We start from the raw sequence: 19315 nt of genomic DNA on the forward strand, positions 1-19315 counted from the left end.
CGGCAGCGGGGCAGCGCCGCAGCGGGGCAGCGCCGGCAGCGGGGCAGCGCCGGCAGCGGGGCAGCGCCGGCAGCGGGAGCGGCCCGGGAGCGGGGCAGCGCCGGGAGCAGGAGCGGCCCCGGCAGCGGGGCAGCGCCGGGAGCGGGAGCGGCCCGGGAGCAGGGGCGGCCCCGGCAGCGGGGGCAGCGCCGCAGCGGGGCAGCGCCGGCAGCGGGGGCAGCGCCGGCAGCAGGAGCGGCCCGGGAGCGGCGCACGCTGGGGCCCGACCAGCCCGGCCGCACCGCGGCGCATGCGCGGGGCCGCCCCCGCCCGCCGGCGCCTGCGCCGCTGCGGCTTCCTGCTGCGCGGCCGCGGTGTCTCCGCGCTGCCGGGCTGCGTCGGTGCCGGGTTTGGGGCAGAGCCGTGCGTGTGCCCCCTCAACGCCCCTCCACGCCCGCCGGACCTGGGCACGCTGGGGGCTGAAGCGGCCGAGCCCGCCGGTGATGGCGCCGAGGCCGGGGGCGAGCGCGGCGCAGCGCGCCCCACGCCTGTCCGTGACCGGCCCCCGGGGCCGCCGTGCCGCGCCTGGAGCGGCCCGGAGCTGGCGGGACGCGGCCGCCGCACGGGAGGAGCGTAAGTGACCGCGATCGGCCCGGCCCCGGGGCTGCGCGGGGCGGGGGCAGGGTCCGCGCTGCCCCGCGGCGTTGGCGGCGTGTGCGGTCGGTGTGCGCCTGTGCGTGCGCTCGGCGGGCAGCGGCGTCGTTCGTCCCCGCGGCATCGTCTCCTCGGCGGCATCGCCTGAGCATCGTTCCCTAGCCGCCGGCGCTGCACCGCGGCGGTACCTCCCGAGGGGTTTTCAGCACCAGGCGTGATGCCCTGAGAGCTGCTGCAGCTTATTAAAGTAGCAGATATGGGTAGGGGGCACTCAGGCGCGAAAACCTTTTCACCTGATGGAGTCCTTCAGGAGTGTGTGGCTTCGCCTAAACTTGCCTGTTTCTCGGCTTTCTCACTCCGCTGAAGTGCACGCGTGATGAAGATACAAATTGTTGGTTTAGGCGTAGGAAAACTGGGGAGTAGAAAGGAATTTTAGTACATCTGAACGTTTTCGTATCTCTAATGCTCCAACATACCTCACTGGCTGCTGGTTGACTTTGATCGGCTTTGGCTCTGCATCCTGTGGGAGATCGCAGTGTATCTATTTCTTGTAGCATTCACAGCAAGATCTGTACTAGCTTCGGTAGAACTCGCTAGGCTTTTCACTGTTTTTTTGGGCAAACCTTTGGCCGGTGTCAGTGAGCGTTGGATTGTCTAGCTGAGTAGCTCCGTGTTAGACTGACTGTTCAGAGAGCCGAATATTCGTGTAGTTGTTCTTGTGTCTGATGCCTTGTGCTTCACCAGCTCAGCTGAGTGTACGTGCAGGTTTTGTTGCTTAGAGCCTGTGTTTCCTAGATGAAGCGGTACGGAAGTGTGAGGAAGGTGCATAAGGTGTCCATGGCTCTTATGGCCAGGGGCAAACGAAACCTTTTGTGTGAGGAGGAAAAGGAATAATGAGCGGTGCTGTCCAGCAGAACTTACGGTCTTTATGTGCTGTGTGGGTGTGGCAAGCAGTGCTGATCTCTGGGATTGAATCCAAAGAATCACAGTACCATCATTCATTGCATCTGTCTCTCTGCTCTCATGTAAAGGTGTTTTGAGGTGATGTGTCTGAGTTATTGACCGGCAATGCCTTCTCAGTTCTTTATAAAAGTAAAGTGAAAAACAAACAAAAAAACCCTAACCCGACAAAAAATGTCTTCGGAGGAGTTAAGAAGGGCTGTGTGTGCTCCATATGTGGCTCTTTTACCTTTGCTGGAACTATATGCAGTGAAAAATATGCAAAGTGCTGAAGTGCAGGGAACAACTTTAACATTATAGACATTGTGATGCTTGAGTTTCATCAGGTTCAAATTATTAAGGTGAGTTTAGAACTATAATTAATATGTCACCTTACTAATGTCTCATGTGGGGACTGTTTAAAAAAATCGCTTTAAGTCACTTCGTTTGTCTTTAAGAATTTGTTGAATTTGACCATGAATGAGGAAGCAGCTCTGAGCTCTTGAGAGCCCAAGTGGAGCAGTGCAGCTGTCAAAAAGATGATGTCTGCTGAAAGCTGAAGTCTTACATAATACTCAAGTTGTGTTGCTTTCTCTGTTTTGCTGAGATCCTAGTTTCAGCATTGCTGTTTTCAGGTTGTGAGGTTGGGTTGCTTTTTGGGTTTCTTTTTGCTGAAGGTGGTTAAATTAATGTTGTGATTTTAGGTAAATTTGTGGGTTTTTTTCTTCTGTCAGCTCTGCATTGAATAGCTACACTTTTTTTTCGGGTGGTTTTCTCAGATGAAGTTGGCAGAGTGTTTCCTTACACTGATAGTGTGCTTTTGGTAGTGCTTTGAAGCCAGCCCCCATTGGCTGAGCAGGCTCACCAGTGTTCCTTCTGCAGGATTTTGCCTGCTGGGGAGACCTGCAGTAGTTTGGCTGCTGTCCTGTGTTCTAGGCTGTCTCCCCTAAGGCTTGCTGGATTTCAGGGAGCTTACTTGTCCAGCACTTAAAGCAAGGCTGGTGGGATCAGGGAAATCGTAGGTCAGTGATGCTGAATCCTGTCAGTGTTCCTGCTTCTCCCAAACTTGCATTGGCTGGAAATTCCTACATGTGGTAGGCTCATCCTCTCAGCTTGTGTGTTGGAGGGTGTTGAGAAGAGGGCCAGGTTCATGGCCCAGCTTTGGGAGCGTGCTCAAGGGTCTTGACTCACAACAATCCTTTCTCTTTTTCTTGTAAGTGGAGATAGTGAGATGATTCCTTTACCTTCTTTAAACAGGGACTTTGATATATTTTCTTGTCTGAGAGTTTGTACCCTGAAATTGCCTGTAGCTGCTCTTTTAACAATTAACAGCCCTGTTCCCTGAAATACTACTGAATGGACTCAGTTTGTAAATATGTAGTGGCTTTTATGTGGGACTATTTAGCTAAGACAAGTCTAAGCAAGCTGAATAGTTTCGTTTTATTTTCAAAGCTTTGTACTGATGTACTGTACTTTATACTAATTTTTGCATTTTTATTTTAGAGTTTCTACACAAATTTGCAGTAAAATTGGAATTTAATCCATTATGGAGCTGGCTCATAGTTTGTTACTGAACGAAGAAGCATTAGCTCAAATCACAGAAGCAAAGAGACCAGTTTTTATCTTTGAATGGTTGAGATTTTTGGATAAAGTACTGGTAGCTGCCAACAAGGTAATTTAATGGGTTTCCCCCCCTTTTCTTTCTAAAGAAAATTTCTTTAAAAAAGCATTTGTAATAATTTCATGCCAGAGAAAGTTGACTGGTAATGGCCAGATGGTACCTGTATGGTTTCAGATACAGCCTGAAGAGTCTCCATGCTAATTTGTAGATTTTAAGTGTTTAATTATAGGCAGTCAGTAGGCAGCTAGTAAGTATTTTTGAAAAGTAAAAATTATATAGGACAGCAGCTAATTTTGAGCATTTAGCATCTGTCTCTGCTGTTGTTGAATGTATCTCATATCTTTCTGAGACCAGCAATTTGCTGAGTTGCATACAGTTGGGAGTGGTATAAGGTTTACTTCCATTTCTTGTAGATTTTTCTGGGTGTTAGAAGTAACACAGAGGATTAAACTACTTTTCTTACTTATTTTTGGTCTGTTAACAGACAGATGTCAAGGAAAAACAGAAGAAACTTGTAGAACAGCTAACAGGACTCATCAGCAGTTCCCCTGGGCCACCCACACGGAAGCTGCTTGCAAAAAATCTTGCTGCTCTCTACAGCATTGGAGACACATTTACTGTTTTTCAGACACTTGACAAGTGTAACGACATCATCAAGAGCAAAGATGATACTGCAGCCTACCTGCCCACTAAGCTGTATGTTGTGGGGAAAGGGGAATGATTTTTAAGCTAAGTGGTCCTTGATATTGCAGAAGAATCAGCCTATATATGTACATGCTGTGTTTACTTTTATTCTGTGTGCTTGTTTGGAGTTACATATGCTTGATGCAGATAGCAGAAAAAAGCACTGGATTGGGCAGGGCAGGACTCAAAGGTGACACACACATGTCTATGTGACAAGTGAAATGATTTTCTCTAGGCAAGGTACTGTTATGACTCTTCACCTTTTTATGGCATGGAGGGGATAACAGTTAGTGAAGGCATTCCACCAGTGGAATTACTGCTGGTTGTGCTCAGGTGTCCACCATTAAAGGTGGAACCTGCAGGTTGTCAAACCAAACTGTTATCTGTGCCTATACGATTGTAACCAAATATTCAATTTTTTTTGCCCACCATCAAACGTTGCCTTTTCTATTCCCCTACCAAGCTAAGCTGCACAGGTCTCTCAGGCAGAGTCTCTACATGCGGATATGTATGTGCATGGATGTGTGATCCAGTTTGTCTTCAGTCATAGGAGCAGTGCCATTGGTAGGAATTTGGTTAATGCCATAAACAGCTCCCACTGAAACTGTTTTTGGTACTTTCCCATGTACTGCTTCGTATGTTCACAGTGTCCAGTGAAGCCAAATTTGGTCTTGTCTTCAGATGTTATGACAACAGTAGGATTTGACAATAAAATCTGAGATAGTCACCGTTTGGGCAGATACTGTCCTCTTATTTCTAGGTCTTGCAGCTGTGTGAGGAATTTATATAAGTGGGAAGTGTTTTCTACTATAATATGCTCTGAAATTTGTGCTCCCAGGTCATAATCCAGAAGGTTTTTTAATGGACACATGCCCATTAAGGGGGAGCCTGTAATGAGTTTGTGATGTAACTTTGCTGAAAAACTATTTAGCCAACAAATGCAGATTTAAAAAAAAAAGCCTCATTCCTTTGTGATGAAAAAGTCAATGTTTTCAGGAACTGCTTCCATGATTGTCCTGGAGCAGTTTGTATATATAACTGCAATGTGGTGATAACTAAATGTTCCTTATCTCAAATGACAGAGGAAGAAAAACATGTAAATACCTATTTCTGAATCCAGAGATTTTACAGTGCCTGTAAATTCTCTTGTGTTGTGCAATAATTTCTGCATTTTAAGTTCTTAGTCTTGAAAAAACCCCATAACTCAGTATCTAAAAAAATGCGACAGGATATATTACTGGTTGGGGCTTTCTTGCAGGTGCTTGGAAAAGAGACAGTTTGTTGAAACACAAACCCCTAATCTTGCTGAGATTTCAGCCTATCTTTTTTTTCTCCAGAATTTTTCACTCTGTGTGTAGATCCTATAGTAATACCTTTTCAAATACATTTGTATTCTTAAAAGCTGGTAACTTCTTCGTTGCCTTGTTTTGGTAAACAAAAAATTTATTTAAATGGACCATGTTAAACAGCCAATATAACTAGTGGGTATCAAATCGATTTTTATTCATCAGAGTTGATTAGAACATACATTTCTATTTAACTATTTGCTTTCATTTGCTTACATTTCTGTTTAACTCTTTGCTTTCATTTGGATGATATGTGTACTCCTATTCTCTATTTTCTCATAGGGCTGCTGTGGCATGTGTTGGAGCATTTTATGAAAAAATGGGCAGAATGCTTGGTAGTTCTTTTCCAGAAACTGTGAATAATCTGTTAAAGTCTCTGAAAAGTGCAGAGGTAAGTTTTAGTTTATTTATGTGATCTTAATTCCATTTTAGACTGAAACCTGCTTCCTCCAGAGGTGTTTGCTAAATTGCCTGGATTGGTTTTTTTCTGCATTGAAGGATGAAAATAATTTACCTTGCTAGTTTCAAGTCTACTGCAGAGAGTTTAGTCTTTATCATATGAATATTGTAATAGATACTTCATAGTGGCATCAGTAATTAGAATTCAAAAATGACAAGTCATTTCTAACTACTGTGTTACGATCTTTGCCCATGTACTCTGAATAAACATTCAGTTGTTAAAAATTAATAATGAATACTTTAATTTTGTAGGGAAGTTGTTACTCTGCATGTGAGCAGAATGTATTGTGCCCTGAAAAGAGAGAGCCTGTCATAATATTGAGAGAGTGTATCCTGGGCTGTCAGTGGGCCTGATTTTATGCAAATATCTCTGTTGGGACAAGTTGGAATACTGACTGCATGGATCTTGTGGTGGTAGCTGTTTTCTTCAACTGTGTTGTTGTACTGTGTGATTATTTATTTATTTGTTTTTGTGTCTGTGTGTTCTCTCAGATTCTAAGTACCTGCCTGTGTGCAGGTATGGCATGAAGTTACTAACTTCCTTAGGCTTCTCGTTCTCTCTTACCAGCTGCTTTTTCTTTTTTTCCCCAAGTCTGCCGTTGATAAATAGTGGGCCAGTGCAGAGGCATTTTACCTGGAGCCAGTTTGTTGGGTTACCTGGGCTCGATTTATGTGACAACTGAGGGGCTTAAAGAAAATCTGTGTATAGTGTTTACTTCTATTTAAAATCAGCTACATATCAGTTATATATGAAGCCTTTGGTTTCAATGTTTGCAAAAACATTCTGCACAGAAGCGGGAAGATGCAGAAGTATACCCCTGGTTCTTAATGTAACTGCTGTACCCACATTTCTGTATCAATGTTTTTGTGTGTGTGCAGTCTCAGGGCCGCAGTGAAATTCTGATGAGTTTGCAGAAGGTGCTCAATGGGCTTGGAGGAGCAGCAGCTTCTTGTCACCGGGATATTTACAAGAATGCGCGGTCGCTGCTGACGGACAGATCGATGGCCGTGCGCTGTGCGGTGGCCAAGGTGGGTGTCTTCTCAGCAGTCACACAAACTCTTGTGCTTAGGTACTGGGGACTACCTGCACTTGGACTGGGACCTGTAACAACAGGAAGGGAAATTTGATAATTAGCTGGACAAGATAAGTTCTTACTAGTTTACACCGCAGGCTCAGAGTTTTGACTTATTTCACACGTACTGTAGTACTGTATCCTCTTGATATAAAGATGTGATATGTACCCACTTGATAAAAAAATATGAGCTAGAATATATTATCTGTGAGCCTCACTGGGGGAGGTGTTTGGTAACATGGTTCTTGTGTTGAGCTTTCTTTTAATTTTTTAATTTGCATATTCCATGACTGTTCTGATTGTTTACTCAGCTAAGATAGTTGACATACGGGAGAGCGTGTATAAATTAATTCTTGAAATTTTCATATTAAAATATTTTCTGAACAAACCTGACGGTTGCAGTCTGATACTTAGGTAAAATATAAAAATGATCTCCTAGTGCTTAGCAAGTCTATTTTTCCTTTAGTGTCTGCTGGAATTACAGAATGAAGCAGTGTTTATGTGGACAGCTGAACTAGAGAATGTTGCAACGCTGTGCTTTAAAGCTCTGGAAAACTCAAACTATGGTGTGCGAGTTGCAGTGTCAAAGCTTTTGGGGACAGTCATGGCTACAGCACTGATACCAAAACAAGCAACAGGTATGAGCCCTTCTGGATTCCATGTCTGCATTGGCAGACTTGGTTGCACCTTCAGTACCATGTTACATGTCAGTGCTGCAAGACACATTGTTGCTCCAGTGGATGGAAGCTTGTGGGTGGATTGTTTGTTTTTACAAACAATAAGCTAAAAAGAGTACAGAATCTCTGTTGTAGTCATACAAAGAAAAGACAGAGCAAACTATCAATATTCATGTGGGAGAAGTGGCTTATTTTTTAAGCATGCAAGCAAATTTTTTTCTGAAATATTGGGTAGATTCGTTTTTGCAAGACAGTTTTGAATTAATAAGTCTGCTTTCAAGATCATTGCTTGTGTTGGTTGGAACTTTGGAGACAAGTAATTAACTTTTCTTTTTGAAAAGTGATGCGGCAAAATGTGAAGAGGGCCACGCTTGAGGAGGTCTTGGAGCTCATGGCCACAGGATTTCTGCGAGGGGGATCTGGTTTCCTGAAGAGTGGTGGAGAGATGTTAAAAGTAGGAGGATCTGTCAATAGGGAAGTGCGAGTTGGTGTTACCCAGGTTTGTAATTTTTTTAATGAAGTTAAATTTATACATAATTGTAAGCCTTTTAGTAGGAAAAATACACATTTCTCTTCTGTATTTCTGTATGAGTTAATTTACAGGTCTAATTTGACTCTTCTGTTTTGTGAGGTGTACATGAGATCTCATTCACTGATCTACTTTCTTTTATTATTGGTATGCAGTAACAATAGATTAAAATATGAGCTAAGGAAAACTTATTTGATCAGTATATATTAGGTGAGTTTATCTTGCAAACATATTTGAAAACCTGGTATGTTAAAGACTTTAGTTCCTTTTTAAAATCTAGTTTCTTTTCAGAGAGGGTGCTCTGGTACCCTTTTGTGGCTCCCTTCTCAGCTGCAGCTCAGATTAGTTAAACTACATTTCCTCTTTCCATATATCTCTCATGAGTAGGTGAAATCTGATGAATACGGAAACTCCTCTTGTCTGTGAGAGAAAGGTGGTGGCAGCATCTCTTCAAATTCAGACATTTTCACTCAATATTCTCATCTTTCAGTATGCTACAGTAACTTCCCAGAATCCAGATTTTTTGACCATAGGTTATTTTGTGAAACCCTTTATTTTTTCTCAGCCTTTTTCAGGTGAGCTCGGTGAATATGCCAGGTTTTCATTGTGGACTGGAACACATTGATCTTGCTGCTTTTATTTACACTGTGTTCTTAACTCTTTTTAGAAAGAGGCACATTTAAAGCAATGAACTGTCATTTTTGCTGTCATTTACATCAGTAAGAGAGTATTTTATGCATCGCAGTGTAGGGGCTACTCTTGATACTGGAGAAAGTTGAGTTTCAGCAGCAAAGCTGTGGATACTGAATTGGTTCATGCTGAGTAACCTCATTAGGCTGGAGTTGCTTATTGCTAAGTGCTGTTGCTGTTGTGCACCATGCTGGGGTCTGGCTCTGGTTGCACACAGTCTTTTGTTTCTGTTTTAATGGAGTTGCTGTGTGACTTGTGGATTTGCAGGCCTATGTTGTCTTTGTTACAACCCTGGGAGGGCAGTGGCTGGAGCGCAACTTCGCCACCTTTCTGTCCCATGTGCTTGACCTGGTCTCCCATCCTCGTGCAACTCAGACCCATGTGGAGGCTGTGTACTCTCGAAGATGTGTGTCCTTCATCCTGAGAGCAACTGTGGGCAGCTTGCTGGGGGAGAAAGCACAGATTGCAGCTGCCAAAGAAATTTGTCAAGCCATTGGTAAACAAATGAAGGCAGTAGGTGAGAGCCGTTTTTCTTCATTCAAGACCAGTCGAAAGTTACTGTCATTTTACTATTTTTTTCTCAGCCATTTTTCAGCGTTCTCCTATTGTGAGGAATTTTTTTTTTTTTATGGAAAGTTATAGTTCATCTACTTTCTGTCTCAAATGTTCAGAGGTTGAGCTCTGCTTCAGAAATGGTTGTATGACAGTGGCTTGTTATCCCAGATAGCAAATGCTTTGCCAAAAGCCTAGAATAGAAGTGGAGAAGAAAACTATGCATTTGCCATCTGTCTTGAGATAGGCTGTATTGAAAGTCATGGAGAGTTCTTTACTAGCAGTGTTGAAAGTCCTGTAGGTCAAGATCTTGTAGGTCCTTGTGTCTCCCCTGCTAACATCCATATTAATATCCAATTGGATTTTATGACAGAAATTATGTAATCTGAATAATATGACCCCTTGGCAAAACTTTGCAAAATATGGAATCACTAAGAGGGCTAACAAAACTCTCTTGGCATCTGTTTCTTATGAAAGGAATTAGCTCAAGCTGGAGATGTAAAAGAGGAAATTGGAAATACACATCACTTTATGTACCAAACATGTCTTTCTTTACTGGTGCCGTCTAATTTGAGTTTAAAATAATGTTTAACAAATGGAAATGAAGTTGATTTAGAAACTTTTGCAGATTCTTGTAACTATATTTTTGATGGGGTAGGCATGGAACTTTAAAAGGTTTCTCATCACTGTAAGTAATGAGCAAATTTTACTTCCAGGGAAACAAGTCTATTGAAAGTGCTGTTTCTGCGAAGAAATAGTTGCAGAAGATACTCCTCCTGCCACCTTGTCAGAGTGGCTGGATATTCATTTGGATATTTTTATTTGGATAGTTTGAAGAAGCTTCATTTTCTTGACAATTTCTTGTGAATGTGATGAAAAATGGGAAGGGTTTTTACTTGGTAGAAATTGCTTCCCTTCATATGCAGCAGACCATTCTCTGAATATCTTCTGTAGTAGACACACATTGAACTGGTACTGATCTCCCTTTTTGAAGAGATAGTTGCTGCTTCTGGGGTATTTTGTAGGAGAACATACTGTGGGATTAATGAACTCCATTGGGTAACTCTGAGATGATTAGTAATTGTGATTAAATATTTACTAAAGGTCTCTTTTTCAGTTTAACTGAAAATATATGCATGTAAATCTGTATGCAGAACCTAGATATGTCAAGATTGTATATTTTTGTTACTCTGTATAGTTACACACATATAGCATGTGTGTTTTGTATAAGTGCTTTCACTGTGTTATGCTGTTTATCCTACTTCTTATGCTCTGCTATCCCTAATAGCTGCTGGATATCCGTTTTTTATGGTCTTTGGACGGCTGTGTTTGGCCAATAGCTATAAAAATCTTTCCCTGTAGAATATGTTTATTTTGTTGTTCTCACTGTGACCAGATTTGTGGTTTTGTTTTAATGTAGGATTGATGTCAAAATGAAATGTCACTTTCTGTCCTGTGAATGCTCAGGTGGGATTCAAATGGTAGTTAAGCAAGACACATTTGTTTTCTTTTCTGCAGAAGCAGTAGTGAATGATGCTAACAGTGAAAATAAATCAGGAGCTGCTGATGTAGCTGCAAGCCAGCATGTAATGGTGTGTGCCCTCCAGGAGCTGGGTAGCCTGGTTCAGAGTCTGAATGCCACTGCATCTCCTCTTATTCAAGAGCCCTCTATTGGTATGTAAATAAATGGAAATAGATTAAGTGAGGCATTTGAGCAACAAATATGAAATATCATTAAATCGAGTTAAATAATAAATGAATAGGAAAGAAATAAATTTCTGAAATTGGTACTTCCTGTAGTACTCTAGATAACTACATTTGTCCAGCTCATTGTGTGTACCTAACTTTAGTTCAAGTTTAACCAAGTATTAAACAGCTGTTTTGATGGGTGTCTGTCTGAAGCTCCTTCTAAGGGTGAGTGAAGTGGTAATTTTTGGTATTGGTTTGTTTACAATAATGGTTTAAATACATTGTTCTGCTATGTAAGGTCTGAAATATTTCCTCCTGGAAAATTACTGCCTTTAAATACCAAATTCCTGTGGGGAGGCAAAAGTACTTTGTCAAGATGAAGCTGTTGGTAGGCCCCTTTAAAAAAAGTAATTCTTTGGCTGAAGTTGACCAGGGTTTGTGTGGGATTTTGTTCTTGGTTGTTTCAATATCTGAATCCACATTTATTCTGCAGTGTTACAGCAGAATAACACTGTATTAATGTTATGCAGTGTTAAATGTAAAACATTTTTTGAGTTTGTGGATGCCTATGTGTTTTCCACTGGAAGTATGAGACATTCTTTAGACATTTCATCATGTAACAGATTGTTGTCATGTTTCATATGACGTTCTTCCCATACTGATTTTATGCCAGCTTTGGAGTAGGGAAGACTGCTTATATTTATTTCTTCTGGCAGCTGTGTCCCATAAGAGCAGAGGGGACTGTATCTCAGTGTTGTTTCTGTTAGTTGCTGTGAACGCAGCAGGTAGAAGTTGTTCACTAGCCCCAGAGAAAACAAGCAGCAGTGGCGGCTTTGAAGTAGAGGTTTGCCAAGATTTGCACTAAAGAAGGTGTTGGTGTGGAGACAAATTGGACTGAAGGGCGAAGTTAGAAGGTGGGATTAGGAAGGCACAGAAGTTTGGAGGGTGTAGAAGGATGTAAACTTGCTGCAGGGGGGACATCACCATGTCAAAAGCACATTACAGCAGTCAGTAACATCTACATGTTACTGTGCTTGGCTACAGTGTGAAACGAACCCACAGATCAGTGTTACTGTTGCTTTCTTATTGACAATCTAAAATGGTATGAGAATTGTCTGGTCCAGTGCCTGTGCTCTTTTACAAAAGCACTGCTGCCTCTTTTTAGTGTTTAAGTAGTAGGAGTCAGTGCTGTGGAGGAGTCAGACAGCTCCACCTTTGCTGACAAAACCTAATGGGGAGCAGCATAATGCTTGTAACAACTACCACCTGAAAATTAAAAGGTAAAGTCAGCAAATTAAAGTACTTGAAATTCTGACTTTCTTAACTCTCACATTGGCTGTCTAGTATTGATTCAGTTCACTTGTCTATCTATATTAAAAAGCATGTGTATGTTAAAAAGTGCATCATAAGGTAAAGACAGCAAACTCTCCTTTCTGTAGGTCTGTTGGAGACAGTGACTTCAGTTCTTCTCCATCCCAGCATGGCCGCTCGGCTGGCTGCTGCCTGGTGCTTGCGGTGTGTAGCTGTGGCATTGCCCTTTCAGCTGACCCCATTTTTAGACAGATGTGCAGAGAGACTCAACAATCTGAAGACTTCCCCTGAAGCTGTTAGTGGCTACAGTTTTGCAATGGCTGCTTTGTTAGGTGGTGTACATCAGTGTCCTCTGGGCATTCCTCATGCCAAAGGAAAGGTGAGACAGTGTTTCATCTGTAAGTGTATTAAAAGACGCTTTTTTATCTACAAGTAATAGCTGTGCAAAATGGGTAGCATGCTAATGAGTTAAACCATTGTTGAAATTGAGCTTGTGCCTTGTGTGAGAGTAGTGGCCAGAGCACATGCTTTTAGAATCTCAGCTGCAATATTTAATAGCTTTTTCCCTCTCTTTCTCTTTCAAATTTGCTGAAGAGAAATTGAAATATTGAAAAATTGCTGAAATAATTGCTGAAGATAATATTACTGGCTGTGTTATCATATGAAAAACACTAATCATCAGTGAAACGTGACCTGCATTCATTCCTTTCATTCCAGGTCAATTCAAACTATTTGAGAATATCTTTAGTCTGTGGGGGTGAACAAGTAGAAGTAGCTTGTGGTGGCTTCATGTATGTTTTTAAACCCTCCTGTGTGTTGCTGTTGGTGCAGATGGTGGTCAGTATTGCTGAGGATCTGTTACGAACTGCTGCACAGAACAGCAGGCTCTCCTTGCAGCGCACTCAGGCTGGATGGCTTTTACTGGGAGCACTTATGACTTTAGGTTAGTAAGAATGGTTTGATTTTTCTTTCTATTTTAAAGCTTGTCCAGTGCTTCTGTTTATCTACTCTGGCAAATGGTCTTTACAAATAATGGGCTTGTTATCCAGAACAAGAATATTTATACAGGGGAAGCAGAGTGTTAATGCACTTATTTCAGCAGCATTGTGCTGGGGAGAGGTGAAATATTAGTTCTTATCTAAACTGAAGTATGGTAGAAGGCATCATACCTGAAAAAAAAAATCTGTTCTGTTTTTAGAAACCAAATCTTTAGTCATTCTCTGAAAAGGCAAAAGTGCTTGTACTCTTCCTTCCTTAATACTGTGATGCAGAAGAAATGGACAGTAAATGAAACCCAGTGAGCATTCCAACAAGTTGCATGTGTGTCTCTAGATAGGCAGCAGCACTGAGTAGAAGTGTTGTCAGTTTAAAAGCCCTTCAGTTTTCTTTTAAAAAAGCCAGCCTCATGTTTGTATCTGCCATTACAGAAGTATCACAGGCTGCATTTTGAGAGGTTGTAAGTATACTCTTGAATTTTGCAGCAGTGGCGTTCTCTTCTGTTTCTTTTATTCTTTTCAGTTTCTTTTATACTGGAAAATATGATAAAGTTCTGATGCATTTTGCAGTATTCTGATCTCTCATAAATTACCATTTGCATTTCATCTTGTTTCTCTAAATTGTCTCTTACCAGTTAATCATCATGTTTTTCTAACAGTGTTTCCTATTGTGGTTGTCCTCCAATATATTTTTCATGTACTTGCACTGGATCTTTTTCAGAAGTTTCAAAAGAAAGATAACTGTTAAACTAGTTTACATAATCAATAACTATCAGTTATTTTTCTACTTATTTTATTGACAGGCTAGAGTAGGCAAAAGAACCTGCCTTCAAAATTAGTATAAAAAGATTAGAAGTCAGAATAAAAAGGTAGTGAGAAGACAGTTGACCATGGTTCTGTATGACATGACAGTAGGTAGGGTAGTCTATATCCTATTTCAGAACAAATACCCAAAAGCAGATGGGATTTATAGTACTTATGTGCCACACTTTAAACCTAGGAATGAGAAAGAATTTCATTTAATTTTCATTGTTCCAAGTAGGGCAAAAAGGAAAAAGAAGTGAAATAAGACAAAAATAGTTTGAAGAGCAGAAGCCTTCACAGCAGATTTTTCACACTAAAGTGCACATTTTTATTATACTGTCACTTTATTTTTTTACATAGGTCCTTCTGTTGTCCGGTATCATCTGCCTAAGATGTTGCTGCTGTGGCGAAATGTATTTCCACGTTCTCTGAAGGAGCTGGAAGCAGAGAAGGCAAGAGGAGATTCTTTCACCTGGCAAGTAACACTGGAAGGCCGTGCTGGAGCTCTGTGTGGTAAGAAATTCAGACTTTGAGATTATACCTGCACAGTAAAGCAAAAAGTGATCCCAAGTGTTGTAGAGAGGACTCATGTAACTTCCCCTCTTTCATTGCAAATGAGTAAAATGTGTCAGATTTTCATCAGTATGTACTGGTTTTGACATACAATTTTATGAACAAATCACACAATCTCTGAATAAACATTTTTAATTGTTCCTCTTTTGCTATTCTCAGAATTTGTATCTTGTTTATGTCTTATATTTGTTTGTTTCAGTGGAAGTTTAATTCAAACTGTTTTGTTATTAGCTATGAGAAGCTTTGTTGCTCACTGCCCTGAGCTCCTTACCGAGGATGTGATCAGGAAACTGATGACACCCATAGAATGTGCCATGACAATGATGTCACAGTAAGTAAGCAGCTTCTGGTCTTCACTTTTGTCTTTTCCTGGTCTTAAAATACTAGAACTAATTAGGAGTTGGGTTTTGTGGTTTGGTGTCTGCCCCTTTCCCTGCCCCACCTGTAATTAAAATAGGACTTCTGAGGAGGTGCATGTTACTGATCTGTGGCAGTATGTGTTGTGGGTTTGTTGGGTTTTTAATAAAAGTTTTCTCTGTACAATTACTTCTGAAAATGTATTGTTAATTGAGTAATGTTGTTCAGAGTAGTTCTCTGAATAGTGTTTTCTTGCCTTGCCTGAAGTAATATCCTGTGAAAAGAAGTCTGAAAATACTCTTTTCTGTAACTGCAACATTTCTAGTTTCTCCTTTTCATTTTTAATTCTGTAGCATTCCATCAGTAATTAAAGCCCATGGAGCTCATCTCAAAGCCAGTGCAGCTATGGTTCGTTTAAGACTTTATGATATATTGGCTTTATTGCCTCCGAAGACATATGAAGGTACATAAATTTTTAACAATTTTTGTTAAAGTAAAAATTCTACTTAGTGCTTGTGGTGCTAATCTTTGAAGCAGCTGTAAGTGTCAAAATAGAGTTCTAGGAATCTCCAAGAATTTTGTACTATATTTCTCATCTTCTGTTTGTCATCTTGACAGTATAATTACAGAGTATGAGTATGGCAAAGTATTCAGCATTCATTGAGTAACACTTGCAGTATAGTAGTTGTGGTCCCCTTTATAGGATTGAGAGGTATGGAGGTCATGGTCTGATATCAAATAATGATTTTTTTTAAGTAATTGCTACTTAAAAGGTAGAGAACTTTATTTCTTAGTATAACTGAAAAACAAATGTCACAGTGAAGGTTTTGTTTTGGTTACATTTGGGTTTTATTGTTTGGTTGGTTTGGTTGTTCTCCTTTTTAAACCTGATTTGTCCTGGATTGACTATGATGCCTCTGTATCACCAATCGTCTGTTCTGTGTGTGCTGTAGGTTGTGTTCTGTACCTTTAAGAGTGGTTCTGAGGGTGAGCAGGGAAGAAGAAATTCTTTTTTTCCCCGGACCAGCTGGGGCTGGGGCCGTTTGGGTTTGCTCCCCAGAGGAACCCCATTCAGAGGTTTCCTCCCAAATTTGACCTAAACCAGGACAGATCTATTACACAGGTCTGCTATTAGTAAATTGCCAAGCACTGTCACATGGTCTGACAGATTAACTTTTTGGGTTTCTTTCAGTTTTTTGCTAATTCACTATGTTTACCTGATCATGTGGATGAGCAGGTTTTTTTCTACATCTGGATTGTCATCCTGCAAAGATGGCCCAATCTGTTGTTTAGAGTAGGACACAATTCTGAGTGATGTGCTCTAGTGGACCCTCCTTGAGCAGAAGATGGGACTAGATGACCTCCAGCGGTTTCCAACCTTACCCATTATTTAGGTATTTGAGTACCAATGTTTTGGGAATTGGGAGCCTGCAGTTCCATTTGAAGCCTTGCTCTCAACTGTAGTATTGTCAGGTTTACTTCTCTGTTAGCTACCTCTAAAACTGAAGTAATGGTACATTTATAACTTCTGATCACTAGCTGAAATGTTTTGGCTAAGAAGCAGCGATGATTCTTTTTAATATCTGTCTTTTTAGGATCATTTAATGCACTTCTTCGAGAGCTGGTAGCAGAATTTACTTTGACAGACAACTCTGCCAATACAACCACATCACTCCTAAGGTCTCTTTGTCATTATGATGATAGCGTTCTGCTCGGCTCTTGGCTGCAGGAAACAGATCATAAGTCAATTGAAGATCAGGTAACAAGAAGGCTAGAAGAATGAATTATCCTGTCTGTGTGATGTGTGTGTGGGGAAGCCTTCTAAAACTGGAGCTTCATACCTTGTTTTCAGTCTTATTTCAGAGCTTTGTTAGATGTAACGGCTTCCATCTAGAGGGTACTGTTCTGATTAAAAACCTCATAGAGCCAAGATATAAATTGCATAATGCTACTCATAGGATTGTGCTTGGTGAACCAGCCTCGTTTCTTTAAAAAAAAAAATAAAAAAATCCTAACTCAATATCTCTTCCCATCCTCCAGTCTTCCCAGCCTAGTGACATGTTGTATACCACAACGACAGCCTCTGACTTCAGAAGGCTGAAAATTTCTCATTTTATTTTTGGCATGTGTTTCTTTTTTATACTGTTCTACACAGACTGATTTGATTGGTGAAACAAAGACAAACCTTTTCAATTATATTGGTCAGACCAGAGGGACATCAAGAAGTAGTCCCTTCTAGGAAAAGGGATGAAAACAAAGTCATAGTTACAAAGACATGTTTCTTGTTTACAGAAAAATTTCTGGGAAAAGAATTTCAGAAAACCAAAGCATCTCAAGTGCAAAACCAGGGCTACAGCCTAGAAGTTCTCACATAGATTTTTTTTTAACTAGGAGAAACCTAGGTTCCACTTAACATGTTTTATAATAAAAGTGCTGTCAAAATATCAATATTGCAAATGCTGTTATAGCAGAACAAGATTTAACTGGTTTTTCAGGTGTAGTAAATCGTACATTTCATTTGAAAGCATTGACACAATGTTGTTGGCTGAAAACGCCTCTTCTGCAACAGCCATCTAATAATAATAGGAGGGTTTCTCAGAAGGTGTGAATGAGCAGATCCAAGAGCCAAGACTGATACCAAGGCTGTGAGAAGCTGTTTCTGAGCCAAGATCAACATGTCAAAGCAAAAAAGAGTTTTACAAACTTCGTTTGTTTATTGTGGAGGACATAGTAGACTTCCAGTGCAGTCTTTGATCCACATGGCTTTTTCACTCCCTCCTGCCCCCTTTTTAATTTTCTCCCTTCCTGTCTGTAAACCAGTGGTGCTCTTGGTAAGTGGAGGTCTGTAGTCTGTCACAGGACTCTGGCAGTGTGTGCTCACAGCCCAGAAAGCCAGTGGAATCCTGGGCTGCATCAAAAGCTTTTGGTGAAGGACGTGGTTCTGCTCTTGTGTCCCCACCATAAAGACGGACATTGAACTGTTGGAGCAAGTCCAGACGAGGGCCACAAAGTTGATAAGAGGACTGGAGCATCCCCCCTGTGAAGATGGGCTGAGAGAGTTGGGGCTGTTTGTCCTGGAGAAAAGGAGGTTGCACAGAGACATCAGAGCAACCCTCCAGTACCTGAAGGGGGCCTACAGGGATACTGGAGGGGGACTATTCATCCAGAATTGTAGTGATGGCACAAGAAGTAACAGGCACAAATCGAAACGGAGAAGTTTGCTTAGATATTAGGAAGAAATTTTACACTGTGACAGTGGTGAGACACTGGAATGATTGCAGTGGGAAGTTTTGGATGCCCCAACCCTGTCAGTGTTCAAGGCCAGGTTGGATAAGGCCTTGAGCTGCCTGTTCTAGTGGAAAATGTCCCTGCTCATGGCAGGGGAGTGTTAGGACTAGATGATCTTTAATATCCATTCCAACCCGTAACTTTCCATCATTCTGTGATTCTTTTGTGCTTAGTCATGTTTTATTTTTTAAGGATACAGAGATGTCAACAAATCTTGCTGTGTTTTCTGGGCTTCTAAGGAGAATACAGACCTACTGGAATCTAATTTTGTTTCATGATTAAATAATTTATAGGAATATAGAATTTCCTTCAGAGAAAATAGATGATTGTTTAATAGTGTTTCGTGAAAGAATGATGGTTAGCAAGTATTTTCTTGGTGATAGCAGAGTTAATACTTTTAGTTCTGTTTCTAATTCTTTTTGTGTAGGGCATTATTGCAGCCAAACTGATTATTTAATACACTGTATTGTAAGTCTGCTCAGAGAGTGAATCAATAACCCTCTTTCTGAAATGGCACTTCACATTCAATGATTCAGAAGCTACTATTAGTACTAGAATTAATCTGATTTTCTCTTAATTTTCATCTCTTAATACCAGAAGTGATAGTTCGCGCATTTATCTAGCTGGTAATGGTTTTGACCCTTCAGAATTCAGCTGACCCTGTGAATGCTAGTGTGTATGCGTGGGGATACTGCATCTGTATTCAGGTGTTTGTAAGCTCTTCTGTTGTTTTAACTACTGAATATGTGTTTTGGTTATCTCTAGTTCCAAATCTTATGTGTATATTCAGAGGTATTCATGTCGTGTGGCATTTTGCAGCTTCAGCCAAACAGTGCGTCCGGAAGTGGTGCTCTGGAACACGATCCCTCTTCTATTTATTTGCGCATCCCTGCTGGTGAAGCTGTGCCTGGTCCCCTTCCTTTAGGAGTATCTGTCATTGATGCATCTGTGGCTCTCTTTGGTGTGGTTTTTCCTCATGTCTCCTACAAACACAGGTCAGTTTACATCAGTGTTCGATTTCAGAACCTAATGAATGCTTTGTTTCTCTGGGTACTGTTACATTTGGTATCATCTGTCTCTAAATTCAGACTTTAG

At 41.1% G+C, this 19315-nt stretch overlaps 1 protein-coding gene across 2 annotated transcripts in view; it reads left to right on the top strand.

Annotated features, from left to right (window-relative positions):
• Positions 1-336: 336 nt before the first annotated feature.
• The window catches only part of HEATR5B (HEAT repeat containing 5B), a 56876-nt gene continuing 37897 nt past the window's right edge, over positions 337-19315 (top strand). The window contains exons 1-16 of one of the 2 annotated variants that reach the window (XM_066315921.1): positions 337-612; positions 3076-3244; positions 3678-3889; positions 5506-5614; positions 6562-6711; positions 7222-7393; positions 7774-7931; positions 8919-9168; positions 10722-10877; positions 12332-12582; positions 13035-13146; positions 14363-14515; positions 14807-14906; positions 15286-15395; positions 16528-16691; positions 19040-19215. In XM_066315921.1, the coding sequence (XP_066172018.1) occupies positions 3119-3244; positions 3678-3889; positions 5506-5614; positions 6562-6711; positions 7222-7393; positions 7774-7931; positions 8919-9168; positions 10722-10877; positions 12332-12582; positions 13035-13146; positions 14363-14515; positions 14807-14906; positions 15286-15395; positions 16528-16691; positions 19040-19215 (2399 nt within the window). In that variant the 5' untranslated portion in view covers positions 337-612; positions 3076-3118. Of the gene's footprint in view, positions 613-3075; positions 3245-3677; positions 3890-5505; positions 5615-6561; positions 6712-7221; positions 7394-7773; positions 7932-8918; positions 9169-10721; positions 10878-12331; positions 12583-13034; positions 13147-14362; positions 14516-14806; positions 14907-15285; positions 15396-16527; positions 16692-19039; positions 19216-19315 lie in introns of those variants that run through there. The other variant, XM_066315922.1, reaches the window with a different exon arrangement.

Source organism: Sylvia atricapilla, chromosome 3, assembly GCF_009819655.1.
Source record: "Sylvia atricapilla isolate bSylAtr1 chromosome 3, bSylAtr1.pri, whole genome shotgun sequence".
Taxonomy (NCBI): Eukaryota; Metazoa; Chordata; class Aves; order Passeriformes; family Sylviidae; genus Sylvia; species Sylvia atricapilla.